Source organism: Hyla sarda, chromosome 7, assembly GCF_029499605.1.
Source record: "Hyla sarda isolate aHylSar1 chromosome 7, aHylSar1.hap1, whole genome shotgun sequence".
In the NCBI taxonomy this organism is placed as follows: domain Eukaryota; kingdom Metazoa; phylum Chordata; class Amphibia; order Anura; family Hylidae; genus Hyla; species Hyla sarda.
The window spans coordinates 191,740,391-191,766,709 of record NC_079195.1 but is presented as its reverse complement, the minus strand read 5'-3'; the positions used below and the strand labels follow the sequence as shown (position 1 = coordinate 191,766,709).

Below are 26,319 nucleotides of genomic sequence, written 5' to 3'. Positions count from 1 at the left end.
TAACCAATGTGCCTCCAGCTGTTGCAAAACTACAACTCCCAGCATGCCCGACCAGCCTTCGTCTTGGCATGCTGGGAGTTGTAGTTGTAATTTTGTTACAGCTGGAGTAAAATTCGTTAGGAAAGACAATAAATACAGGCATAAGAATATGCTTGTATTACGCTCATTAGAATCGTGCATTTTGTATACATTGTTAACAGAAAGATCAGGTAACAGTCAAGTAGATACACAAAGCAATATATACATATGTAATGCCTTATGTGAAATTGGTATATTTTATGGATATGGAAAGGAAAGTCTACATTTTATGTGTAAAAATTTTATTATATACAGTGATCCCTCAACTTACAATGGCCTCAACATACAATAGTTTCAACATCTTTTCTGGACCATCGTAAGTTGAAACCAGACTCAACATACAATGTACAGACAGTCCAGATCTGTGAAACGTGTCAATGGCCGGAAGAACCGACCAATCAGAATGGGCATTCACTGGTAAAACCCCTGTATCACTGAAATTCATTCACGGACTGGTGTCTGGTAGCGCCCCCTACAGTACAGGGAGGAACTACAAGTTCTGTACTACTCCTTACCTGTGCCAGGGTTAGTTACTCCTTTGGACACCAAGTAAGGGTGGCTCCATTTGGGACATTGTGTGTACTGTATAGGACCCTGAAGAAGCTTCTGTCCTCTACATAAACCATTGTTTCCCAACCAGGGTGTCTCCAGCTGTTGCAAAACTACAACTCCCAGCATGCCCGGACAGCCAACGGCTGTCCGGGCATGCTGGGAGTTGTAGTTTTGCAATAGCTGGAGGCACCCTGGTTGGGAAACACTGACATAGACAGTGATTTACAGCTCCCAGCAGATTTTTCTTACTTTTATATGTAAGGACTTGCTTTATCTGTATTAGTTATCTACTTATTTTTCTTGAATCCTCACTTTTTCCTATTTTTGGATGACATTTTGGGGCTTCAGAACCAATTACCAGGTTTCCATTATGGTCTCAACATACAATGGTTTCAACATACAATGGTTTCAACATACAATGGCCGTCCTGGAACCAATTAATATTGTAACTTGAGGGATCACTGTACCTCTGTAACCCATTTAGGATAACAACTACATGTAAGTTTAGAGCTCCTTCACAATAGGGAGATATTCCGGGCGGAGATTCCGTCAGGATCGGGTACTGACAAAACAATACACAGAAATGCATTTCCAAGCTAATTCCGCCAAAAGAATTAACATGTTCATTCTTTCAGTGATATCTGGAGTCCGAAATTTCCGAAATGGAACATCTGCCTCTCTACATTCTGTGAATGATGCAGCAGAATCCCTTTGGGAACAAATGGGGGGGGGGAGATTTATCAAAACGTGTCCAGAGGAAAAGTTTCTGAGTTGCCCATAGCAACCTGATTGCTTCTTTCATTTTTGAAAAGGCCTCTGCAAAATGAAAGAAGCGATCTGATTGGTTGCTATGGGCAACTTTTCCTCTGGACAGGTTTTGATAAATCTCCCCCAATGAGTGGCTGCTGCACCATGTTTTCCAAGCAGAATTCCAGAGCGGAATTCTGCTTGGAAAAATGTAGTACGAATGAGCCTTTACACCTTACAGAAACTAGGATTGGTAAAATACATGACTAGTGGACCAGTCTACATCCAGTTTATATCTACCCACTCACCTTTTTCAGTACAGACACATAGTTAGTCAGGGCTTTGAGACGATCTCCATTTAATTTGCTATACCGAGCCACCTCAACCCGCAGAGAGTAATGGATAGAGGATTCAAGGTCCGCCATGTAGATAACAGAACTAGAAGAAAACAAAGACAAGAACAGTCTTCTAACCCAAAGACAAAAGACACTGTGCAGTAACAAAGTCCTTCAGCTTTAGGCGGGATCTGCCGCCAACCTAAACTGTACAGAGGCCATTTTCCCACCCTTCAAGCACCACTTTTTGTTTTATAAAAATAGCTACAAGAGTAGCAGTTCCTCCTAGAGAAAGTATGGAAGCTTACTGCATAACACAGTATTCAGAAAGCAGCAGTAGCCTTCATACAACACCGGGGGGAGGGGGGGGGGGGATGTCCCCCCCAGAAAAGAAAAAAAATGACAAAAAAATCTAAACAAAATCCAGGACCTTTATCTATCTGCTTTGATACTCAGAAGGCAATTCTAGAAGAAAAAAAAAATATTATTATTTATTTTTTTTTTTAAAAAGAGGGTTCTCCGACAGTCATCAATCTGCTTCAACTTATTCTAATAGTCATAAAGAGTCTACCTTCTGACTTCAATGGCTAAGAAAATATGCAGCAGTAAATCCGGCACACGTGACCTACCCTTATAGTGGATTTCCTCTGTACCAAGTTTCATTTCAATGATAAAATTAACAGCAGAATCAATATAAGATCAGCGGGGTTTCAGCTCCTGGCATCCCGGAGATCAGCCTCTAATGTTTACCAGCACACCCCCTTGCACTGCATACGACGTATACCAGGAACTGCAGCAAATTCCCATTCTAGTGAACAGGACATGGCCGCAGTTCCTTGCACTACTGGCGCATTCAATGATGAGTAAACATGGTAAAGGCTGCAACACTAGCAAGAGCGCTGAACCCCTTCAAATAGCTGACTGGCAGGGATGCTGGGAGTCGGACCACCACTGATCTAATATCGATGGCGTTTCCTGAGTATGGGTCATTCATTTTAAAAGACAAGATTAAAACTTTAAAAACAACTGTGTTTTTCCACTGTATGATGAATAGGTATGTAACTTTCTAATGTATATTGTGCTTTCTACAAACTAAAACCTGTGCAAACCAAATACAGTGACCCCCCCCCCCCCCCCCCCCCCGACCTACGATGGCCCCGACATACGATCATTTCAACATACGATGGCCTCTCAGAGTCCATCGCATGTTGAAGGCAGCATCAACATACGATGCTTTTGTATGTCGGGGCCATCGCATAAACGGCTATCCGGCAGCGCAGACTGCTTCAGCTGCCACCAGATAGCCGTTTACTTGCCCCGTGTGGTCCGGTGACGATCACTTACCTGTCCTCGGGGCTCTGGTGCGTCCTCTTCGGGATCCCTGCATCGTCGGCGCTCTCCATCGTCATCACGTCTCTGTGCACGCCGTCCCGTCATCCAATAGGAGCGGCGTGCGTAGCGACATGATGGCGGCGACGGAGAGCGAGGATGCCGGGGAAGCAGAGGCCTTGCCAGAGCGTCGGGGACACCCCGGGGACGCGGCGACAGCGATGGACGGCGATATCCCGGGCAGAGGTGACGAGCGGTGACGGTCCGGCGAGTACAACTTCCTCTACCAGTGGTCTTCAACCTGCGGACCTCCAGATGTTGCAAAACTACAACTCCCAGCATGCCCGGACAGCCGTTGGCTGTCCGGGCATGCTGGGTGTTGTAGTTTTGCAACATCTGGAGGTCCACAGGTTGTAGACCACTGTCCTATACTTTACATTGCACGGACCCCTCAACATTCGATGGTTTCAACAAACTATGGTCCGTTTGGAACGGATTACCATTGTATGTTGAGGGACCACTGTACAACTCATGGCTGAGGGCCTGCTACAATTTTATCTAGTTGTGGCAGCACACATCTCTTTGCTACAGAATTTGCTACAATGTATTTGTGTAGGTAAAACTTACGATCCTTTCCAATCACTGCTAAATCTTAGGCTCTGTTTACAATTGTGTTGTGGTTTCCATTCCTAATTGAAACCATAAAGACAAAGACCGATTTGTCCAACCGATGCCACCAGTTGCTTGATGGACCCAACTGACTTATATCTGGGTCTGTTGGTTTAATCATGACCATGCCTATCATTTTTCCTGATTTGATGGAATCTAAACACAGGATCAGATCAAAGCTAGAGATGAGCGAACTTACAGTAAATTCGATTCGTCACGAACTTCTCGGCTCGGCAGTTGATGACTTATCCTGCGTAAATTAGTTCAGCTTTCAGGTGCTCCGGTGGGCTGGAAAAGGTGGATACATTCCTAGGAAAGAGTCTCCTAGGACTGTATCCACCTTTTCCAGCCCACCGGAGCACCTGAAAGCTGAACTAATTTAGGCAGGAAAAGTCATCAACTGCCGAGCCGAGAAGTTCGTGACGAATCAAATTTACTGTAAGTTCGCTCAGCTCTAATCAAAGCAACACTGATGGTATGGCTCTAAACGAGGCAGATGACATACAGTTAAATCATTTTACAAGGCAACTAAGCCCGATCATGAAAGAGACCTCTATTCATACCTATTTACAGTCCTCCGAACCACTGTGTCCTCAACAGGGTTTGCAGACCACTCAATGAGATTGACGATAACCCTCTTCACCCCAGGAAGCGACCGTAGGAACTGTGTGTATTCTGCACGACTCTGTTCCTTTCTGTAAAAAACAAATGAGCGAAAAACATTTAACATAACAAATTTATTGAGGAATAAAACACATGGCCAGATTGCCAGATACTCACAGGTTTATTGTACTAATAGATCCATTTCTACATAGAAGGAAGCCAGTTGGGAATGATGATACCTTGAATCGTTCTATCAGTTCAGACTGGTCCTTAAGAACCCTCCGTACCGAGACCCCCTGATACTGGACCATGTCCAGAGCAACCTGAGAAAGACAGAACATTACTACAGGATTCTACATATGTGGAGCATTGAGTGCTTAAAGGGTACCTCTCATCAAATAAACTTTTGATATATTTTAGATTAATGAATGTTGAATAACTTTCCAATAGCATGTTAATGAAAAATATGCTTCTTTCTATTGTATTTTTCCCGATCAGTCCTGTCAGCAAGCATTTCTGACTCATGCTGGAGTCCTAAACATTCAGAGCTGCCAGCCTGCTTTGTTCACAGCCAACCAGGCTGTGAACAAAGCAGGCTGGCAGCTCTGAGTGTTCTCCTTTGTGAACAAAGCAGACTGGCAGCTCGTAGTGTTTAGGACTCCAGCATGAGTCTGAAATGCTTGCTGCCAGGACTGGTAGGGAGACCCCTAGTGGTCATTTCTTCAAAGTGGAAAATTAAATAGAAAGAAGCATATTTTTTAATAACATGCAATTGTAAAGTTATTCTGCATACATTAATCTATATTATATCAAAAGTTTTTTTGATGAGAGGTACCCTTTTAATGTTTATTCACTGGTTAACATGGCACCTGCAGAGCTAAGAGGGTGACCTTAAGACTCCCAGAGAAGAATCTTAAAAAAAAAATGAACACCGCCTTCCTACTAAGCAACCCAACATTTTTATGACCAAAATTGTATTTTATTGTTTAAATGGAGCTGGTGAAGTTTACTAGTTATTCCATATTAAAAAGTGATGCACTCTCTTGTGGAAGATAAAATGACAATAAGTCTCTTAAGGGGAATATGTGCAGTACAGCGAAAATGTATACACTGCTCAAAAAATAAATAAAGGGAACACTCAAACAACACAATGTACCTCCAAGTCAATCCCACTTCTGTGAAATCACACTGTCCACTCAGGAAAGCAACACTGATTGACAATTAATTTCACATGCTGTTGTGCAACTGGAACAGACAACAGGTGGAAATTATAGGCAATTAGCAAGACACCCCCAATAAAAAAGTGGTTCTGCAAATGGTGACCACTGACCACTTCTCAGTTCCTCTGCTTCCTGGCTGATGTTTTGAATGCTGCCGGTGCTTTCACTCTAGTGGTAGCATGAAACAGAGTCAACAACCCACACAAGTGGCTCAGGTAGTGCAGCTCATCCAGGATGGAGAGCTGTGGCAAGAAGGTTTGCTGTGTCTGTCAGCCTATGTCCAGAGCATGGAGGCGCTACCAGGAGACAGGCCAGTACATCAGGAGATGGGGGAGGAGGCCATAGGAGGGCAACAACCCAACAGCAGGACTGCTACCTCCGCCTTTGTGCAAGGAGGAGCACTGCCAGAGCCCTGCAAAATGACCTCCAGCAGGCCACAAATGTGCATGTGTCCACTCAAACGGTCAGAAACAGAATCCATGAGGGCCCGACGTCCACAGGTGTGGGCTGTGTAGGACGTTAGGTACAGAGATGAGATCCTCAGATCCCCTGTGAGACCATATGCTGGTGCGGATGGCCCTGTGTTCGAATGTAAGACAATGCTAGACCTCATGTGGCTGGAGTGTGTCAGCAGTTCCTGCAAGAGGAAGGCATTGATGCTATGGACTGGCCTGCCCGTTCCCCAGACCTGAATCCGATTGATCACATCTGGGACATCATGTCTCGCTGCATCCACCAGCGCCACATTGCACCACAGACTGTCCAGGAGTTGGCGGATGCTTTAGTCCAGGTCTGGGAAGACACCCCTCAGGAGACCATCCACCACCTCATCAGGAGCATGCCCAGGCATTGTAGGGAGGTCATACGGGCACATGGAGGCCACACACACTACTGAGCCTCATTCTGACTTGTTTTAAGGACATTACATAAAGTTGGATCAGCCTGTAGTGTGGTTTTCCACTTTGATTTTGAGTGTGACTCCATTTGACCTCCATGGGTTGATACATTTGATTTCCATTGATCATTTTTGTGTGATTTTTTTGTAAAGACAAAAGTATTTCCTACGATTAGTTCGTTCATTCAGATCTAGGATGTGTTATCTTTGATTTTTTTGAGCAGTGTATTACACACAGCTAAGTGGACAGTACTTACCTCTCTTGCCATATAGTTTCCAGGTTCTTCAAAAATCAAAACTAGGAAGGATTCATCATTATTTTCAAAAAAATAGTCAACCTCAGGGGCACTAAAATAGAAAACATCACACTAGTTGGTCTATTCAGCACAAAAAAACATGTAATACAGGAACAGGATTATGCACAAGTAATCTAAACAAATATTCTATTGAACCATTTTCCTGCCTAATGATGGGTTCACACATCAAAAAAACCCAGCTGTAACATAGGTATAAAAATGGCTATTTTTATGTAATAATGTGCTCTGAATGAGTCTATAGAAAAGCAGCAGTCAGTGCACATATTGCTTGTCCAAGGGTTGTGTTAAGGAAAACTCTACTGTCTCTCCACTTTACTCAGTATACACACATAAAGAGGGAAGGACACCAGAAAAAGGGGTGTCTCCCCAAAAAAGGGAGAACTCCCCCCCCCACACACAAAAAAAATGTAATGTGGTGGATTTCAAACCCCGACAGCTTAGAGCAGGTGTTAAAATAAATAAATAAAGGAAAAACATAGGGAAAAACACAACATGGAAAAATACCGGTCAGGAAAAAACCCTAAAAATAAGGCCCATTGTTTTTATGCACCATGTGTACTGATGGCAGCTTTTCCACAGAGCACATTTTTACACAAAAAATATGCCTTTTTTTATACTCATTTTACGGCCGTATTTTTCTGATGATTTTACGATGTATGGATCCAGCTTTATGCTAGATCGGAACTTGTAAAAGCTGACCATGGCGAGTTCTCATTACTCAGAGTCCCCAAATAAGTTATTTACAAGGGAAGAAATAATGTGGTACAGTTAGCGACCGACGTATGACATCCTCACTGACATCAATGGGTGTCCATAATACTGATTCTTTTTAATAGGAGCCCCTAATTTTTTCAAACATCAAGTTCTGTGTCGGAGACCACTGTAGGGTCCGGTGCCTATAGCTAAACTCAATTCAATAGAAAATATATTACAAGGGTTTTGTGATAATAGAAAACCCTGTTCATCCTTTTTTAAATATTCGATAGCAGGCATAGGCAACCTTCGGGAGTGCAGATGTTTTGGACTACATCTCCCATGATGCTCTTACAGCCAAAATGCTGCAAAAGCATCATGGTAGATGTAGTCCAAAACATCTACAGTGCCGAAGGTTGCCTACGCCTGTTCTATAGTATAAGGCTGGGTTCATATTGGGGGAGATTTATCAAAACCTGTGCAGAGGAAAAGTTGCCCAGTTGCCCATAGCAACCAATCAGATCGCTTCTTTCATTTTTCACAGGCCTTCATAAAAATGAAAGCAGCAAGCTGATTGGTTGCTATGGGCAACTGGGCAAGTTTTCCTCTGCACAGGTTTTGATAAATCTCCCCCATTGTGTTTATGTTTGACTGTTTCCATTTCATTTGATTTTGCTGTACACAAAACTGCATTTGACTATGCTATTGTATACAACAGTCTTTTACAAACAGTGCACCTCCAGCTGTTGCAAAACTACAACGCCCAGCATGCCCGGACAGCCAAAGGCTGTCCGGGCATGCTAGGAGTTGTAGTTTTTCAACAGCTGGAGGGGCACTGTTTGTAAAAGACTGGTATCCAACAAAAAATAAATTAAAATAAAGTATATGTTGGATGTACTTTCTTGCAGAATGTTGCTTCAGAAGTTGTGTATGGTACATTCATTTATAAATGGGGTATTTCCATCTAGTAATGTTATAGCATAATTCTCCAACAAGCCATATATATATATATATATATATATATATATATATATATATATATATACATACTTACACATATATATATATATATATATATATATATATATATATATATATACACACATATATACATACATACACACACACTATATATATATATATATATATATATATATATATATATATATATATATATATATAATCAGTGGGAGACCCTTAAATGGGCTCCTTAAATGGACACAGCCAGATTAAAAAAAAAAAAAAAAAAACTTATATATTGTACATTATACTTTCTAAAATACTTGATAAGAATTAGTTTTTTCTTTATTATAGAAATCATTGCTTATAAAAAAAAAAAAAAAAAAAAAAAAAAAGACCACTAGGGGTCCCCATATCATCTAGAACATATCCTGTCTGGCTGCAGCATCATCTTTGCCCCAGCTGAAACACAGGCAGGGGTAAAGTCCAGGACGTGAGGGTGAGACAGCTCACTCCAGCACAGCAGACTCAGGGAGGAAGATAAGTAATGTAGAGTAAGGGCAAGAGACGGACATGTCCCCTCCAGAACACAGGATGAAAATCCCAAGTGAGAAAAAGAAAGAAGGTATTTGTGAGATAAATAAAGGTGCTAGACACATACAAAGTATGTGTACAGGATTAGAATTAGGGACTGAGTAACATGGAACATTTCTTTTTGAGGGATATGACAGGTACTCAAAGCCTTTATTGTGGAGTGGAGCTTCAAAACCTTTGACTGGGGAACTGCAAAATGGCATCATTCTTGTGTACCCGCGCCTTCATTCTGACGATGAATGGGGGTTCAGACTCTGAGACCCCCAACCAATCAATAATTGATGGCATATCTCAGCAATTTTCCATGACCTTTAATTGAAAAAAACCTCTTTAGATCTAGTCCTAACAGAACAGATGAATTTTAAGTTTCTTACAAGAGGCCATTAAACCTATTTATACTTGTTATATACATAGAAGTGTCTATGCTCATACCTGATTGGCTCGAGTGGTGGACATGCGGGGGGTGGGGAGTCCTTTTGTGCCTCCAGTTTGTCAATAATGAAATGTCTCATCATGTCAGGATCACGACCTGTAGATATAAGGTGGATATGGGAGGGGCATGATGATCATGGCGGCAAATATGGATAGTGATGAGAGAAAAACGTAACACATAAAAGCTTCATTTTCATGTAAAACTGCTTTATAGAAACATAGAAGAATGACAGCAGAAAAACAAACAAGTGGTCTAGTGTCCTTGTAGTAATATATTGTAATGAGAAGGTAGAAATTTCACCTGACCAGGAAGTACCGTATTTTTCGCCGTATAAGACGCACTTTTTCTTCCCCAAAACTGGGGGGAAAAAGTCGGTGCGTCTTATACGGCGAATACACCCCTATCGCGGCGGTCCCTGCGGCCATCAATGGCCGGGACCCGCGGCTAATACAGGACATCACCAATCGCGGTGATGCCCTGTATTAACCCTTCAGACGCGGCGATCAAAGCTGACCGCCGCATCTGAAGGGAAAGTGACACTAAGCCGGCTCTTCAGTCGGGCTGTTCGGGACCGCCGCGGTGAAATCGCGGCGGTCCTGAACAGCCCGACTGAATAGCCGGGTTAGTGCTTACAGGACACCGGGAGGGACCTTACCTGTCTTGGTGTCTTCTCCGTTCAGGGATCCCCTGTATGGCCGGCGCTCTCCTTCCTCGTCATCACGTGCGTGCGTCGGCGTGCGTAACGATGTGATGGCGGCGACGGAAAGTGAGGATACCCGGCCGGCAGCAGAGACGTTCCTGAGTGGCGGGGACACGGCGACAGCGATGGAGCGACATCCAGGGCAGCGGTGACGGGTCCGGAGCGGCGGGGACACGTGAGTATTACCTCCTATGCAGTGGTCTTCAATCTGCGGACCTCCCCAGATGTTGCAAAACTACAACTCCCAGCATGCTGGGAGTTGTAGTTTTGCAACATCTGGAGGTCCGCAGGTTGAAGACCACTATTGGGTTCAAATCTTATTTTTTTTTGATTTTGCACCTATAAATTGGGTGCATCTTATACGCCGGTGCGTCCTATAGGACGAAAAATACGGTAGTCACTAGGGATCGACCGATATCGTTTTTTTAGGGCCAATAGCCGATAACTTATACCGATATTCCGGTATAAGTTATCGGCTATTTAACCCCCTGCGACACCGCTACAGATCATTGATTTAAAGCGGGCGCTTTAAATCAATGATCTGCAGTGGCTTTTGCGGGGCCATAGGTCGCTGCCGCCGCCGCCACCTGCTTCTCTCCCCCTACCTGTCAGGGTGGTCCAGGCCATCCATCCTTCCTGCAGTGTCCGGGGGCGTTCCGGGTGAAGAGTGAACCGGTCTGGGCTGTCCTTCTCCGGCGGTCATCTTCTCCACTCCGGGCAGGCTCCGGCCTAGTACGCTGCATAGACGCCACTGCGCAGTGACGCCCGTGCGCAGCGACGCACCTGACGTCACGGCGTAGCGGCGTCTATGCAGCATACTAGGCTGGAGCCTGCCCGGAGTGGAGAAGATGACCGCCGGAGAAGGACAGCCCGGACCGGTTCACTCTTCACCCGGAATGCCCCCGGACACTACAGGAAGGAAGGATGGCCTGGACCACCCCCATTACGGGTAAGTTTAATTTTTTTTATTAACTCGGAGGGTGGGGGAGGGGCCCGACCGGTATAGCGGTATGGGCAAAAATCCATACCGGTATATTGCCCAGCATCACGGTGGGGGATGCGACGCGGTGCGGTGGGTTGGGGGTGCGGTGGGGCGGGTCGGGGGGGTGGCGGTCGCGGTGCGGTGGTGGCGGGGCATTATCGGCTTATCGGCAAGGTAATTGCCGATACCGATAATGCCCAAAATCGTGATTATCGGCCGATAATATCGGCCATATCGATAATCGGTCGATCCCTAGTAGTCACACATAGTGTAAGTCTATGAGATGTTTCAGTATCTGTTTCTGTATCTCCCACAGATTATACTGTAAAGTAATCATACCTGCAGCTACCCCTATGCTTTGGGCAGAGTTCTCAGCACCCCAGCTTTTAGCACCAGACAAACAAACAAAAAAAAGAGTTTCACAAGCCTTTTTGTCGCTGTTGGTAACTTAAAGGAAATCTGTCCTAAGTGTCACCTGCACGAACCTGTTGGTACAGACAGATAGTGACACTGATGACAGATTTTCTTCAATCATATCGACAGGGTTGCACACACTTATACTATGTAGTATGGATAGCTTTTTCAAACCTCCATAGGGTTCTTGCCACGGTGATGACTGGATCTGGATATAGAAAAGTTAGCATACCCTATGCTAAATATATCACAGCTTCTTAACATGAAAGAGTAAATTCATTTAAAATAAACCCACACTTACAATTTTGATGCATATAATCTACAGAAGCCCATTATCTCATTCTTCTTAGCTATAGTAACTATAAGATATGGAAGGAATCATTTTTTACCTGTCATCTATAGTGACAGGCTCTGGTTTCCAGGACTGACAAATAGCAAAAGTATTTAAAGTATTTAAAAAAGGGGCCATAAATTGACGTTTGAAGTTTAACCTCCGCTGTATGCAAGTTGTTTTTCAGTTTTTTTTAAGAGATGCTTTATTGGAATATCTCAATTAAAATAAATGAATTACTCCATATCAGCATGATCTTATGAGTGATCTCTCCTGTCAAACTAACCTGATCAGCTTTTATGAGGAGGTGAGCTCCACACTGGGTGATTCCCTGGATGTGGTATATATCTTGATTTTTCCAAAACATTTGATGCTGTACCACAGAAAAGGTTGTGTGCCACAGAAAATGTATGTAAGTGTTACTGGCTCAAGGATAGAAAACAAAGGGTGGTTATTAATGGTACATAACTCTGATTGGTTGACTCTTACTAGTGGGGTACCACAGGGGTCAGTTCAGGGCACTATTCCTTTCAATATTTTTATTAATTATCGTAGAGGGGTTGTAAAGTAAAATATCAATGTTTGCAGATTTAACTACGGTAAGCTCTGTAAAGTGGTTAACACAATAGAGGACAGTGCACTGTGTATAGCAGATAACACAATAGAGGACAGAGCACTGTGTATAGTAGATAACATAATAGCAGACAGAGTACTGTGTAGAGAACACACAGTGCACTGTTACAAATGGTTTTGTAAGCCAGATCCTGAACTGGCTTTGACTTGCAACATTTTTGGAGGGGTTTGCTACTTTTTTTTATGCCTGTGTACAAAATTCACACTTCATAAATTTGCAACCACTGCAAAGTGGAAGCTGACAGTTGCTTAGGTAAGGCTGTTTGCTACAAAAATTACAAAAAGAGTGCTTCCCCATGAAATCAAACAAAATATAGAAGAAGAAGAAGGAACATAGTTTACATACTATACAACTTGATGCCATCCGTCGTCTTTTTGGTAAACGTATTAAAGAACTGGAGGGAAAAAAATCATAACAAGGGGTCACTCTGGCTTCATACTGCACAGAAAAACTCAATCTGGTAATATGAAAATAAAATTGTAGATACAAAATTGGAAAATAAGACAAGCAGAGAAGGAGGACAGAGAATACAGGGAGACTTACCTGTACAGTGGGATATCCTTGCACTCCAAATTCATTGCACATTTTGCTATTGGACTCTTTGGCGCAGTCTAGCACAGCGAGGTATACAGCGGGCCTCCAGTCTGTATAAAGAAGCAGTGTTGTATTAGCCATAGGTTTCATCCTGAACAGTTTGGTTGCCTATACTCTATATCTGAATATGCTACGTGAAAACAAATACATTGTATTATATTATTAGAAAATGGGGAGTAAGGAATAATTTTTTTTTAACTGGGGATAAGCTGGAAAGGACATAAAATTAAAAAAAAAAAACTCACTCTTAAAATATTGCCCTGCTGGACCTGCAGCATTGACAGCATGTACATTATTCACGGGATGCTGCAGCCTATCACCGGCCTTCTCTGTTACCTGCCAGGAGAGATCACTGTGGCTGAAGCATCACATGATGTATGTGATCATCTCAGTGGGAAATAGAACAGGTTCCTATTTAATGCCTTCCTTTCTGATTAAATAAACATTTAGGAATGGGCAAGTCCTTTAGGTTGGGGCTTTTTTATACATTTTCCTCCTGGCCTTCCTAACTAGACAATAGTTTGGCCTGGGTATCATCAGCTCTCAAAATTCATGCCAAAAGTACTTTGTAAATATAGTATGGATTAGTATGTAGTAGAAATTTCTAAGGTAGGGTTCACACCTGTGTTGGAGGCTCTGATGGGGGCCTTTGTCACAAATTCCGATAGATGACAAAAAAATAGTGCACAATGCTGTAATTTTTTTGGGGTCTGGGAAATGGCAGAAACCATGCTAGAAATCCACAGGACCCCATTACAGTCAACAAGGTCCATCAGGCACGTCTGTGTCCTGCCTGTAACAGTTCCGCCATCACTTTTTTAGGTCTGCTAAAATGACAGAGCAGAATGGAAAACTCAACACAGATATAAACTCTGCCTCAGATACTACAGTGCCTTCTGCCAGGGTGGAATCATCCTGCCCCGGGACAGGAGATCTTTCTAAAACTTTAGGGCAGGAGAATTTTCCTAAATTTAGGGCATTCAGGAGGCAAAGGATGGTTGAGATCTGAGAAAGGGTAGAGCGTTCGAAGCCAGAAGGGCTCACTGGGATGCTGAGCAATTTCGGTAAGTGATTGGTGCAATGCCCATGCATTATCGGCAACTGCATCATCACCATCATCCTGGGGGGCACTTCTTTCATACGGCTCCCAGTTTAGCCTTGTTCCACTGGAGGAAAGCTGGGAGAGTCCATTAAAATAGACACGAACATGAAAAAAAAAGAAAAACCCTTCAATATGTTGTGGAAACATCAAATGTTTTGATCAGTTGGGAGTTTGCAGACATCGACCTATCAGAAGAAGGGAATGCTTAGTGTTTTCCTTCTGGCTCTTTGTCAATGTGACAAGTATAGGCTCAATGTCAATGGGGCTGTCCTGGTCTTATAGACACAGGGGTAACAGAACCATGTGGTTGCTTGTGATGATTCAGGGTCTGAATGCTCAGACCCCAACTGATAATAATGTTTAACATGTTCTTGGGACAGAACAAAACTATTTTTTTTATTTTTTAACTGCCCTGTCTCAAATAATTTCTCCTGTAAAAGGACTGATAAAAATAGGTCATGGAGAGTTTAGAGTTATTAGAAAAACGTAGACACCCTATAAGAAAGATCTGTCTAGGGAGGAGTAGTACAGAACGTGCACTATTTGGCACTGATTTAATAAACATGATTTACATGCAGTTATTCCAGACAATTTGATTGCAACTATGAACCATTAAAAAGTTACAAAATGAGTTGGCAGGTGTGTAAAGGTTGTCAAAAAGATGGATTCATTAGGCAAATCTAAGCCTGTCAGCATTGTGGGTAAGCAAGAGGTAAGAGTGCTCCACCTTCTCACAATAACAGGATGTAAATGCATGCACACCCCAGTTTACTAGGAACCCCACCCTAGGAACAGATCATTTAGGTCAGGAGGATAAATGATAGAACTGGTTTGCGCCAAATATTATACACAAGTCAACATTCGAGATATCGGTATGAACATAAAGATGAAGGATATTATAGCTTGTTACAACACATTCCTTAAGTGCATAGGAAGATTTTTATTGCTTTCCTAGATTAGACTGACAAAGATCCTTATCACTGAGAAGAACCAACATAGCAGAAGTAATGTACAACACCTACAGTATGTGCCAACGCACCTAGTACATAAGAGTATGGAAAGTGGAAGAGAAAACAATTACCAGTCCCTTACGTCACATAACAGAGGACTGAAAACACACTGCACAGTCCATTACACAATCCATTACCTGTTTTGTCTGACAGGTACATGGACCATGACCAAGGAAATCCCTGTCCATATGACACATCATAGAGGGAGAGTTACTCTGAAGGGCCCTTTCAACATGTGGAGACAGACATGTACACAGTTGATAGGCGCTTGCACTGGACAGCTATCTGCCGGTCTGAAAGAACCCTTTGCTGCCAGAGCTTTAAAGGGATACTCCACCCCTAGACATCTTATCCCCAAGCCAAATGTCTGATCGCGGGGTCCAGCTGCTGGGGACCCCTGCGATCTCGGCTGCGGCGCCACAGACGTCCGGTGCACGAACCGAACTTTGTTCCCTGATGGATGACTGGCAATACGGAGGCTCATGATGCCCCCTCAATGCAAGTCTATGGGAGAGGGCGTGGCGGCTGTCACGCCCCTCCCATAGACTTACATTGAGGGGGCGTGGCCGTGACGTCACTAGCCTTCGGCGCTGCACCCGATGCTCTAAACGTACGCTGGGTGCAGCAGGGAGATAGTGGGGGTCCCAAGCAGAGGGATCAGACATCTTATGCCTTATACTTTGTATAGGGGAAATGATGTCTAGGGGCAGAGTACCCCTTTAAGCTCTTATCACATTGAGTTTATGTAAAAACTGGTGGACTCCTCGACGTATACCTCTGATGTATGGCTATAACAGATACTACTTTGACTCCTTTCACACTATGAGTATACATCCCGTTATAAAACATCAGTTTTCTGTGTAAAAACGGATGTATAATAACTGATTAAATAACGGGTACTAATGGCTGAATAATGTCCAAAATAACGGGCATATTCATCGTTAAGACCCGTTATAATATCCCTCCTTTATGGCAATTTTAACACATTTGTAGTCTCTTCCTTCTTCCATGGCCAGCACTCTGCTCCACCCATTTGGCCCAGGCGTTTTTAATTAGCATGAAACTGCATAAGGGTTTCCTCCTACCATTCTCCCAGCCCTCTGGCAGTAAGCACATGGTAGGTTTCATACTGGTGGGGTTCTCTGTGGCGGCCATTGTTTCTGTGATGCTTTGTCTGTGGGGTGGAGTGGCCCACATTGGACATGGGGTCTCTGAGGCAGTGGCCGCCGCCGGGCGCTATGCCAGTTTCAGGTTAGGGACCCACTCTAACAAGGTGGCCTTGACGTGGTGAGTGGGCTTGTACTTTTTGATCAAAATGTATACTAACAACCTGTTAGTTTTTGAAATTATGCTGAGAAGCAAGTAGATCAAATTACAAATGGTGGATGTGCGGCTATGTTTCTCTTTTTGTGTTGCACATTTTAACACCTGCCTACAGACTTCCACAGCCGGGACTACTACTAATCCCATCATGGAACAGACTTGTTTCCATGATGGGAGTAGTAGTTCCCGGGCTGCGGGAGTCTGCCGGTGGCTGGGGAGGCTTCATTAGTGTTTGTACTACTATCCCCATCATGGAACAGACCCTGTTCCATGATGGGGGTTGTAGTACAGGGGCTGAGGGATTGATCGCACAGGGTCTCCCTTCTGAGACCCCATGCGATTAGAAGTTTTTAAGCAGGGGAGCGAGCGGCATGGTCCGCAACCCTGCGATGTATCGTGTGTTTTTACTTTCATTTTAAAATCCCCTGCTGGAAGCCTTGAACGGACGGTACCGACGAGCCATTCAGGCCTCCCAGCGGGGTTTTTAAAACGAACACTGTGAGTGGTAGTGTGGGGCAAAATATATAGCGCTGCAGAGGGGGTGGGGTGGGCATGGGGACATATAGCCTATATATCTAGCCCCCCTGGCGCATTTATAATATGCCCCCTGCAGCGCATTAATAAAGATATGACCCCCCGCCGACGCATTAATAAATATATAAACCCCCGCCACCCCACCCCCCAGAGCATTTGTCATAATATGCAACTATGGCGCTATATGTGAAAGGTATTTCTATCAACATTATCGGGCCGGCCTTTCACATATAGCTTCTATATAGAAGTGCTTCTATATACATATGCCCCTGCAGCACTATGTATGAAAAGTATTGTATCAGCATCATCGGCCGGCTGCTGGTCCGATGCGCTGCTGATAGAAATACTTTTAAACATATAGCGCTGCAGTGACTGATGCACTGCGGGGGGCACATTATAAATGCGCCGGCGGGGGTATTAATTTAGAAATGTGCCGGCATAAACGCGCCGGTGGGGGTCATATCTTTATTAATGCACTGCGGGGGGGCATATTATAAATATACGCTGCGGGGGGGGGGGGGGGGGGGGGGGCATATTATAAATGTGCTGGGGGTATATATTTACACATGCGCTGGCCATATTTTTATTAATGCGCTACGGGGGGCATATTATAAATGCGCTGGGGGGCTAGATATATAGGCTATATGTCTGCCCCCACAGCGCTTTTAATATGCATACATTGCCAATCACAATGTTTATTTGAAAAACCCTGCTGGAAGCCCTGAATGGCTCCTCAGTACTGGCCATTCAGGGCTCCCGGCAGAAGATTTAAAAATGAAAGTAAAAACACACGATACATCGCAGGGTTGCGGATCATGCCGCCCGCTCTCTTGCTTAATAACTTCTGATCGTATGGGGTCTCAGAAGTAAGACCCGGTGCAATCAATCCTTCAGCCCCGTACTACAACCCCCATCATGGAACAGAGTCTGTTGTAGTACAGACACTAATGTAGCCTTCCCAGCCACCGGCAGACTCCCGCAGCCAGGGAATTACTACTCCCATCATGTTAACAAGTATGTTCCATGATGGAAGTAGTAGTAGTCCCTCAGCACTGCAGGAGTCTGCTGATGTCACCTCTTCCGAGCATGCTCAGATGTAATAACAGATATTGTAAACCAGCTGCATTGGATGACATAAAGACTCATCCATTTGCCATGGACTTCAATGTTAAAAATAACGGCCGTTAATTTACCCGTTTCATGTGATGTAAAAAATTAGTGCATGTGCCGTTTTTTCTTCCGTCACAAATAATATCCGTTATTCATGACGGACTTTAACAGGTCATAACTGATAATCAAAAAATCCCATAGACTTTAATAGGGTTTTGTAACAGCCGTTTGACATCCGTTTTTAAAGGCTTTTCTAAGGGAAGTTTATGACGGGTCTTTTAACGGAGCAACTTTATAGTGTGAACGGGGCCTTCGTCAAACATATCCAATGCTTATTTAAAAATAAATACAAATAAATATTCTACTATATATACACTATTGTTAGTAGTGTAAAGAAGTTTGTACTATTCCATCCAGCAAAAATATGGAAACCCATCATAACAGAGGCCTAAAGGACATCTGCAGCAAAAGACAACTTATCCCCGATCCACTGGATAAGGGATAAGTCTCTGATCGCAGGAGGTCCGACCACTGTGACCTCCCGCACGGGCCCCCACATTGCCTCTCTGTGAGCAGCTAATGCGCGTAGCGTCGACCTCTCTGAGGTCGATGGTACACCCCCTCCCTATACAGTTCTATGGGAGAGGCGGTGAGGCACGAACACTGCCTCCCTGCCTCTCCCATGGAACTACAGGAGATCGCGGGGGTCCCAGCGGTCAGACACCCCCCCCCCCCCCCCCCGCAATCAAACACCCCCCCCCCCCCCCCCCCGCAATCAAACACTTATCCCATATCCTGTGGATAGGGGATAAGTTGTCTTTTGCCGCAGATGTCCTTTAAATTACATAGAACCATAGAATGTGTCTGCAGATAAGAGCCATTTGGCCCATCTAGTCCGCCCAATACTCTCTTTTGGACTGAGTAAGGCAATGGGTGTGAAATTAGCCATAGAGTGAAAACATTTAGTGCTATAAAGTTTTTATTACGAAATATCACTATTTCTGGGATTCCCTCATGTATTAAATAGCAACTCCAACTTAAAAGTTCATACAAAATAGTGCAGGGTTGTGACTCAGTGTCTGGTCGTGTGAACCATCTAATCCTGGGGAGGTGAACCAAACCAACCTGTCATTACATTATAGCTCCTTTGTACACAGAATTTCACCCAGGATGTGTCCTCCTAATATCTCTCTATGAAGGAACATTACCTTTCCACTGAAAAAAAAAATATATATATATATATGTGAAGGGGATCTAATAGATCTCATGTATCAGTTGTCTGGCTGAGTTTCCCTCCGGTGTACAATGGAGGGAAACTGATCCTATTCATCTGAACAGAAAGGTTCACAATCATCCGGCGTCTCAATGTGGACTCCGTAAAGGTTGGACAAGCCAGATCGGCGTTTAGAAACATTGGACACTGGATGCTACTGATAAATGTTGTCATCAGTTGTGGCATCAGTTGAGATATAGGCTGATCTTGATGTGCTGCCTGGGTTCAAGCATTTCATTCTTGCACCCAGGCAGCACAATGTCTTGGTCCGGCCCTGGACTCAGGCCTTTACTGAGCTTCAGTTATGCCTCCCATAAAAGTGAACAGATAGTGGCATGCTCCATTGGATACAGTTTGTAAAAAGGTAGAGTCTTCTAGAAGAATTGATGTCTTAATATGTAGCTGAAAAGATGTCATTAAAGGGGTTATCCAGGAAAAAACGTTTTTTTCTATATCAACTGGCTCCAGAAAGTTAAACAGATTTGTAAATTACTATTATTAAAAAATCTTAATCCTTTCAGTACTTATGAGCTTCTGAAGTTAAGGTTGTTCTTTTCTGTCCAAGTCCTCTCTGATGACACGTGTCTCGGGAAACGCCCAGTTTAGAAGCAAATCCCCATAGCAAACCTCTTCTAAACTGGGCGGTTCCCGAGACACGTGTCATCAGAGAGGACTTAGACAGAAAAGAACAACCTTAACTTCAGAAGCTCATAAGTACTGAAAGGATAAATATTTTTTAATAGAAGTCATTTACAAATCTGTTTAACTTTCTGGAGCCAGTTGATATATTACAAAAATGATTTTTCCTGGAATACCCCTTTAAAGTAACAAAAATCACCTAATCTATTACTTTTAATAATACATTTTTTCTTAAATGTAATTCTTTATAAATGTGGGCAACAGGGTCTATCAGTAACATCCTCCTTTAAGTAAGATGGATCTTTATGTAAAATAGTGCTCATTTTAATTAGATATCTGATATATGAAAACCGTTCATCACATAGCAAATCATGTTGTGTCAGTGGAAAATGGACTTAAAAAAAAAAAAACAAAAAAAAAAAAAAACAGTGTAATCCTAGAATGCCTTTAGTTTGACATACAATACACAAGATTGGGAGCCTAAAGAGCATAACTTGACATCCACTTCTACAAGAGGTGGCCCAAAGACCTGGATACATAGGACCTGCCATTCTAAATCCAGGTAGTATCAAGCAAAATGTATTTTCCACTGATGTAACCAGGCTGTGTGGTAAGATAAAAAAGCCTATACTTACCTCCCTTGCTTCCCTGCAGCCTCATTATCACGGTGAACTTAATTTCTTAAAGCTGCCGATGGCACGACACTTTGTCGCTCAGCCAATCACTGGGACACCGCTGCAGTCAGTGGTTGGCTGAGCGGCAATGTGTCTTATTGTCTATAGCACTAGGAAGCGAAGTTCAGAGACCAGAAGCAGTGATAATAAGGCTGCAGGGAAGCGAGGGAGGCAAGTAGATGCTTTCTTTAAAATGCTATTACACAACCTGGGCAAATTAGCGTAAAATATATTTTTGCTGAATATCTCCTTTCATATGGAGCTGGTTCCTCCCTTCTGTAAGGTGCCTGCAGGAATTTTTGCCCATTTACCCAGAAGAGCATTTGTAAGACACTGATGTTGGGCGAGAGGGTCTGGCTCACAATCCTACAAATATCGCTGGGCTGTTAGTGTCCCTTATATCACTATAGGTGACTGACTGTTGTATGCAATGGCTCTGCAGATCATCACACAAGTAGTTGGGGCAGACTGTCACTCCACCGCATAGGCAGGACTGAATAGCTTACTACAAGGTCTCAATACTCAAACCAGACCATTGTTGGTTTCCCAAACAGAACCTTGATTGGTTGCTAAAGACAATTCAATACCAGTCTGTAGCAGTCCAGGTTTCTTATTCACGACACTACTGCAAACAAAGGTGACGCTGGCTGGATGTTAATGGCAAGACACAATCTCTGTTTTAGTTAATCTTAAAGAGGTTCAAGGAGAATGAGGTCAGGAGGTTCATCAAGTTCTACCACACTAGACTCCTCCTCCATGCCTTTTTTTTAGGCTTTGCTTTGTACACTGGGGCACAGTCATGCTGAAACAGAAAAGTGTTTCTGCACAGTTGGAAGCAAACAATTGTCCAAAATTAAGCCATGATTAAGGGTACCTAAGCGCCAGAAACATGTCGGTGTCCAGGCTGCTGTGCGATTTTTTCTGTAATGCATAGACACTTTAAAAGGGGTACTCCGCTGCTCAGCCTTCTGAACAAACTGTTCCGAATGCTGTAACCGGGGAGGCTTGTGATGTCATAGCCCTGCCCTCTCAATGCCAGTCTATGGGAGGGGGTGTGACAACTGTCACACCCACTCCCATAGACTTGCATTGAGGGGGCGGACGTGACATCATGAGGGGCGGGGCTATGACGTCACAAGCTCCCGGTGCCAGCTCCAGAGTTCGGAACAGTTTGTTCCAAATGCTGAGTAGCGGAGTACCCCTTTACATAGACAGCGAAGCTTAACTGGAGTCAATCGTTGATTGTTATGAAATGTCCACAATGTCTCGGTATGTTGAAGCATTAAAGATTTCCCTTTAGTAGGCAAACCCCTGATACACAACCCCTTATCCTTCCTCCACCAAACTTCAACGCTGGCACAATGCAGTCAGGTGGGTAATGTCTTCCGGGCATTTTCCAAACCTAGACTCATTTGTTAGACTGAAGTGTGATTGGTCAACCAAGAGAGCACGTCTCCACAGTACCAGAGTCCATTAGCGCAGTGCTTTACACCACATTACCCAAAACTTGGCAATGTGCTAGGTGACTTAAAGGCGTGCATGCAGCTGCTTGGTCATGGAAACTAATGCCATGTAGCTTCCAACAGGGCACAGTTTTTGTGCCGATTTCCATACTATGAGGTTTGAAGCTCTGCAGTTACGGCATTTTCTGTATATTGAGTTACGGCATTTTCTGTATATTTAGTATGCACTACAACCCCACATCAGCCGCCTCAACTTTTGCTAATGCCCTTGGCCTGAGATCAGTCATTCACTTGTTACTAGCAGCAGTAGGGAGTGTTCTGTGCTTACAGATGAAAGTTTACTTATTTTCACCATGGGCCATCATTAACCATAATATTTATTGGGTGGAACTGAGTGTTCTTGTTCCAGTGTTACATAGAATTCTGTTTACTCAACAGAGACAGTTAGCACCCAATCTATTGAAGATAGATAACAATAGATCAGCAGAAATGGAATCTTTATCTTAATATTAAATCATTTTAGGTTTAAAATTCTGATTAAATATATAATAAACATTATATAAACAAATATCATATAATTATATATGTCTGTAACCGCCACTAGAGGGAGTGCACTGCATACTTTTTATTGACAATTTTTTTTTTTTTTTTTATAAATAAACACGAGAGAGTTGTTGGAATCAAATTAAACTTCCTGTGTGAATTTAAAGGGGTTATCCAGGGATAAACTTTTTTTTATAATAGATTATATATATATATATATATATATATATATATATATAATCTATCTATCTATATATCTATATCTCAACTGGCTCTAGAAAGTTAAACAGATTTGTAAATTACTTCTATTAAAAAATCTTAATCCTTTCAGTACTTTTGAGCTGAAGTTAAGGCTATTCTTTTCTGTCTAAGTGCTCTCTGATGACACGCGTCTCGGGAAACGCCCAGTTTAGAAGAGGTTTGCTATGGGGATTTGCTTCTAAACTGGGCGTTTCCCGAGACACGATCAGAGAGAACTTAGACAGAAAAGTTGGATTTTAACTTCAGAAGCTCAAAAGTACTGAAAGGTTTAAGATTTTTTAATAGAAGTAATTTACAAATCTGTTTAACTTTCTGGAGCCAGTTGATATATAAAAAAAAGTTTTTTCCTGGATAACCTCTTTAATGATATATGTAAGTGGTTTTAAAGGTGTACTCCCGTGGAAACATTTTTTTTTTTTAATTAACTGGTGCCAGAACGTGAAACAGATTTGTAAATTAGCTTAAGGTAGAAGCAGAAAGAAATCAGTCCGGCACCGCTATACTGATATAGGTAGCGTAGGGTAGCGTGATGTGGTGTCCGTTCAACAGGGAGATGTGGAGACCAGTGTTGGCGTGCTATGTCGGGGTGCTGGTTAGAAGGGCACAAGTCGCTTGTAACATCAAACAATGTAGAAAGAACCGCACTCACCCATACATCGTGCACTAATATCTTTATTCCTTGGAACGTCAACAGAGAACACAGGACAGACAGTCGGCAGGTACGCCGGGGAACACGAGGTGTAGTTACAGCTGTTTCACGGGAACTCAGCCCGCTTCGTCAGACTCCGCCCTCTGGTGTCGCGTCATCAGAAGGGCGTGCACATACAGGTACGTGACTTAAAACCATAAAAATATTAAAACCAACACATCTTTGCATTAATAATAATTCCTTTAGCCAAACAAGTACTTTTGTTATAGAAAGACACTAAAATCCAACTTGTCATTAAGGCCGAGGTTGCCCTGGGCATCTGTGCGCAGGATAAGCTCTGCCTCTGCACGTAACAATAACTTTTTTCTATCGATCCCCTCTTTTGGCCTTATTCTTTTTATCCCAAAAAATCTGAGGGCAGAAGGATCATTGTTATGGGCAACCTTCAGATGTTCGAGTACTCGTGGACACCCTTTTCCTGAACGAACCGAGTACAGGTGTTCTCTGAATCTGATGTTTAGTGACCTCGTGGTGCTCCCAATATAGTAGCGACCACAGTCACAAAACATACAGTATACAATGTGATTCATTTTGCAATTAATAAACTCCCTCACTTGGATGTGTATGCCTCCAATAGTAAATATCTTGCCTATTTTGAGTTTGGGACACCATTTGCAGCTCCCACAGCGGTAAATCCCGACCGATGTGGGGCTGCTTAACCAACCCGCATTCTCTTTACCAGAGTATTTACTGTTGGTTAACATGTCGCCCAAATTAGTGACTCTCTTATAGGAGATAAGGGGTTTATTATCAAAAAGTCTGGAGAGGGTTGGATCATTTTGGATCAGATACCAATGTTTATAAATACTCTGTTTCACCTTCTCAGCCATCGGGCTGTGCGTAAAAGTGAAGCAGAATCTTTGGTTGTTATTGTATGTTTTGTGACTGTGGTCGCTATTACATTGGTAGCACCACGAGGTCACTAAACATCAGATTCAGAGAACACCTGTACTCGGTTCGTTCAGGAAAAGGGTGTCCACGAGTACTCGAACATCTGAAGGTTGCCCATAACAATGATCCTTCTGCCCTCAGATTTTTTGGGATAAAAAGAATAATGCCAAAAGAGGGGATCGATAGAAAAAAGTTATTGTTACGTGCAGAGGCAGAGCTTATCCTTCGCACGGATGCCCAGGGCAACCTCGGCCTTAATGACAAGTTGGATTTTTGTGTCTTTCTATAACAAAAGTACTTGTTTGTCTAAAGGAATTATTATTAGTGCAAAGATGTGTTGGTTTTAAGTCACGTACCTGTATGTGCACGCCCTTCTGATGACGTGAACGCAGGTGTGGATATAACCTGTGACGCGACACCAGAGGGCGGAGTCTGACGAAGCGGGCTGAGTTCCCGTGAAACAGCTGTAACTACACCTAGTGTTCCCCGGCGTACCTGCCGACTGTCTATCCTGTGTTCTCCGTTGACGTTCCAAGGAATAAAGATATTAGTGCACGATGTACGGGTGAGTGCGGTTCTTTCTACAATGTTTGAGATTTGTAAATTACTTCTATTAAAAAATCTTAATCTTTCCAGTATTTTTTATGGTCTGTATGCTACAGAGGAAATTCTTTTCTTTTTGAAACACAGAGCTTTCTTCTGACATGACCACAGTGCTCTCTGCTGACATCTCTGGACAGTTCTTAAAATGAACAGAGAAAGAGAAAATCCCCATAGCAAACATATGCTGCTCTGGACAGTTCTTAAAATGGACAGAGATGTCATCAGAGAGCACTGTGGTCATGATGTCAGCAGAGAGCTCTGTGTTCCAAAAAGAAAAGGTTATATATTTTGGGCATTGTGCCCCTCTATGGCTATATTGCTGGAAAAATTTAAGTGAGGACGTAAAAATCTATTAACTGAAAATTTGGCTGTGTCAGGAAGGGGTTAACAAACTTATCAGTGTTAGTTTTTTACATTTATCTGTGAGTCTTGGATGAATAGACATAGCCTTCAATAAAGAACTTAAGAGTCTGATAGGTGGTAGCTGTGTTGTGGTTGTACCGTTAGGTGATAACTGTGTCAATAATAGATCTGTTAATATGTTACCTGAGTGTTGAATTTCCACAAGGGAAAAACCAAAACACAGCTCATCCTGCCACGTAGGTAGAAGCCCCATACCCTGTGCTTTCTGTGGCTGTAGAAGAAGATATATTCACACCTTTGCAGTCCTCCAGTACAGAACAGCTGTATGTAGCACTGATTGATCTACCTAAATGTTCATTATATAGAGATTAAACTATTTCAGTTGCTCTGGTTCTATAAATACAACAGGTGGAAACCTCTTATTCTTCATTCCCAGAAAATGGGTCCACCCACTGTAAACACACAGGGATCACGTACATGCATGTGCAAACATTTGCTTTGCCACAAGAAATTCTCTGAACCTGCTCTCATTTCATCATAGGTCTGGGATCACAGGAGTTGAGTTCCAATTTACACAGAACATTTTATTTGTCTTTACTTTAGTTAAAGAAGCACTCCAGGTTTTTCTTTTCTTTCCCCATCTTAAACTCTCACCATTGCTAGTCCTACAGCACCATCTGTTTTATTCCAGCACAGCTGCATCTATAAGTTTCATTACTCTAACTTGGTCATGTGATTATC

General features: G+C 43.0%; 1 protein-coding gene across 1 annotated transcript in view; it reads right to left on the bottom strand.

The window, feature by feature from the left end:
- The window catches only part of QSOX1 (quiescin sulfhydryl oxidase 1), a 58,995-nt gene that overhangs the window by 6,210 nt on the left and 26,466 nt on the right, over positions 1-26,319 (bottom strand). The window contains exons 2-8 of the mRNA XM_056531948.1: positions 13,030-13,130; positions 12,832-12,880; positions 9,425-9,521; positions 6,686-6,776; positions 4,491-4,636; positions 4,274-4,405; positions 1,686-1,815 (exon numbers count right to left, since the gene is read on the bottom strand). Coding sequence (XP_056387923.1) covers positions 1,686-1,815; positions 4,274-4,405; positions 4,491-4,636; positions 6,686-6,776; positions 9,425-9,521; positions 12,832-12,880; positions 13,030-13,130 — 746 coding nt within the window. The remainder of the gene's footprint in view (positions 1-1,685; positions 1,816-4,273; positions 4,406-4,490; positions 4,637-6,685; positions 6,777-9,424; positions 9,522-12,831; positions 12,881-13,029; positions 13,131-26,319) is intronic.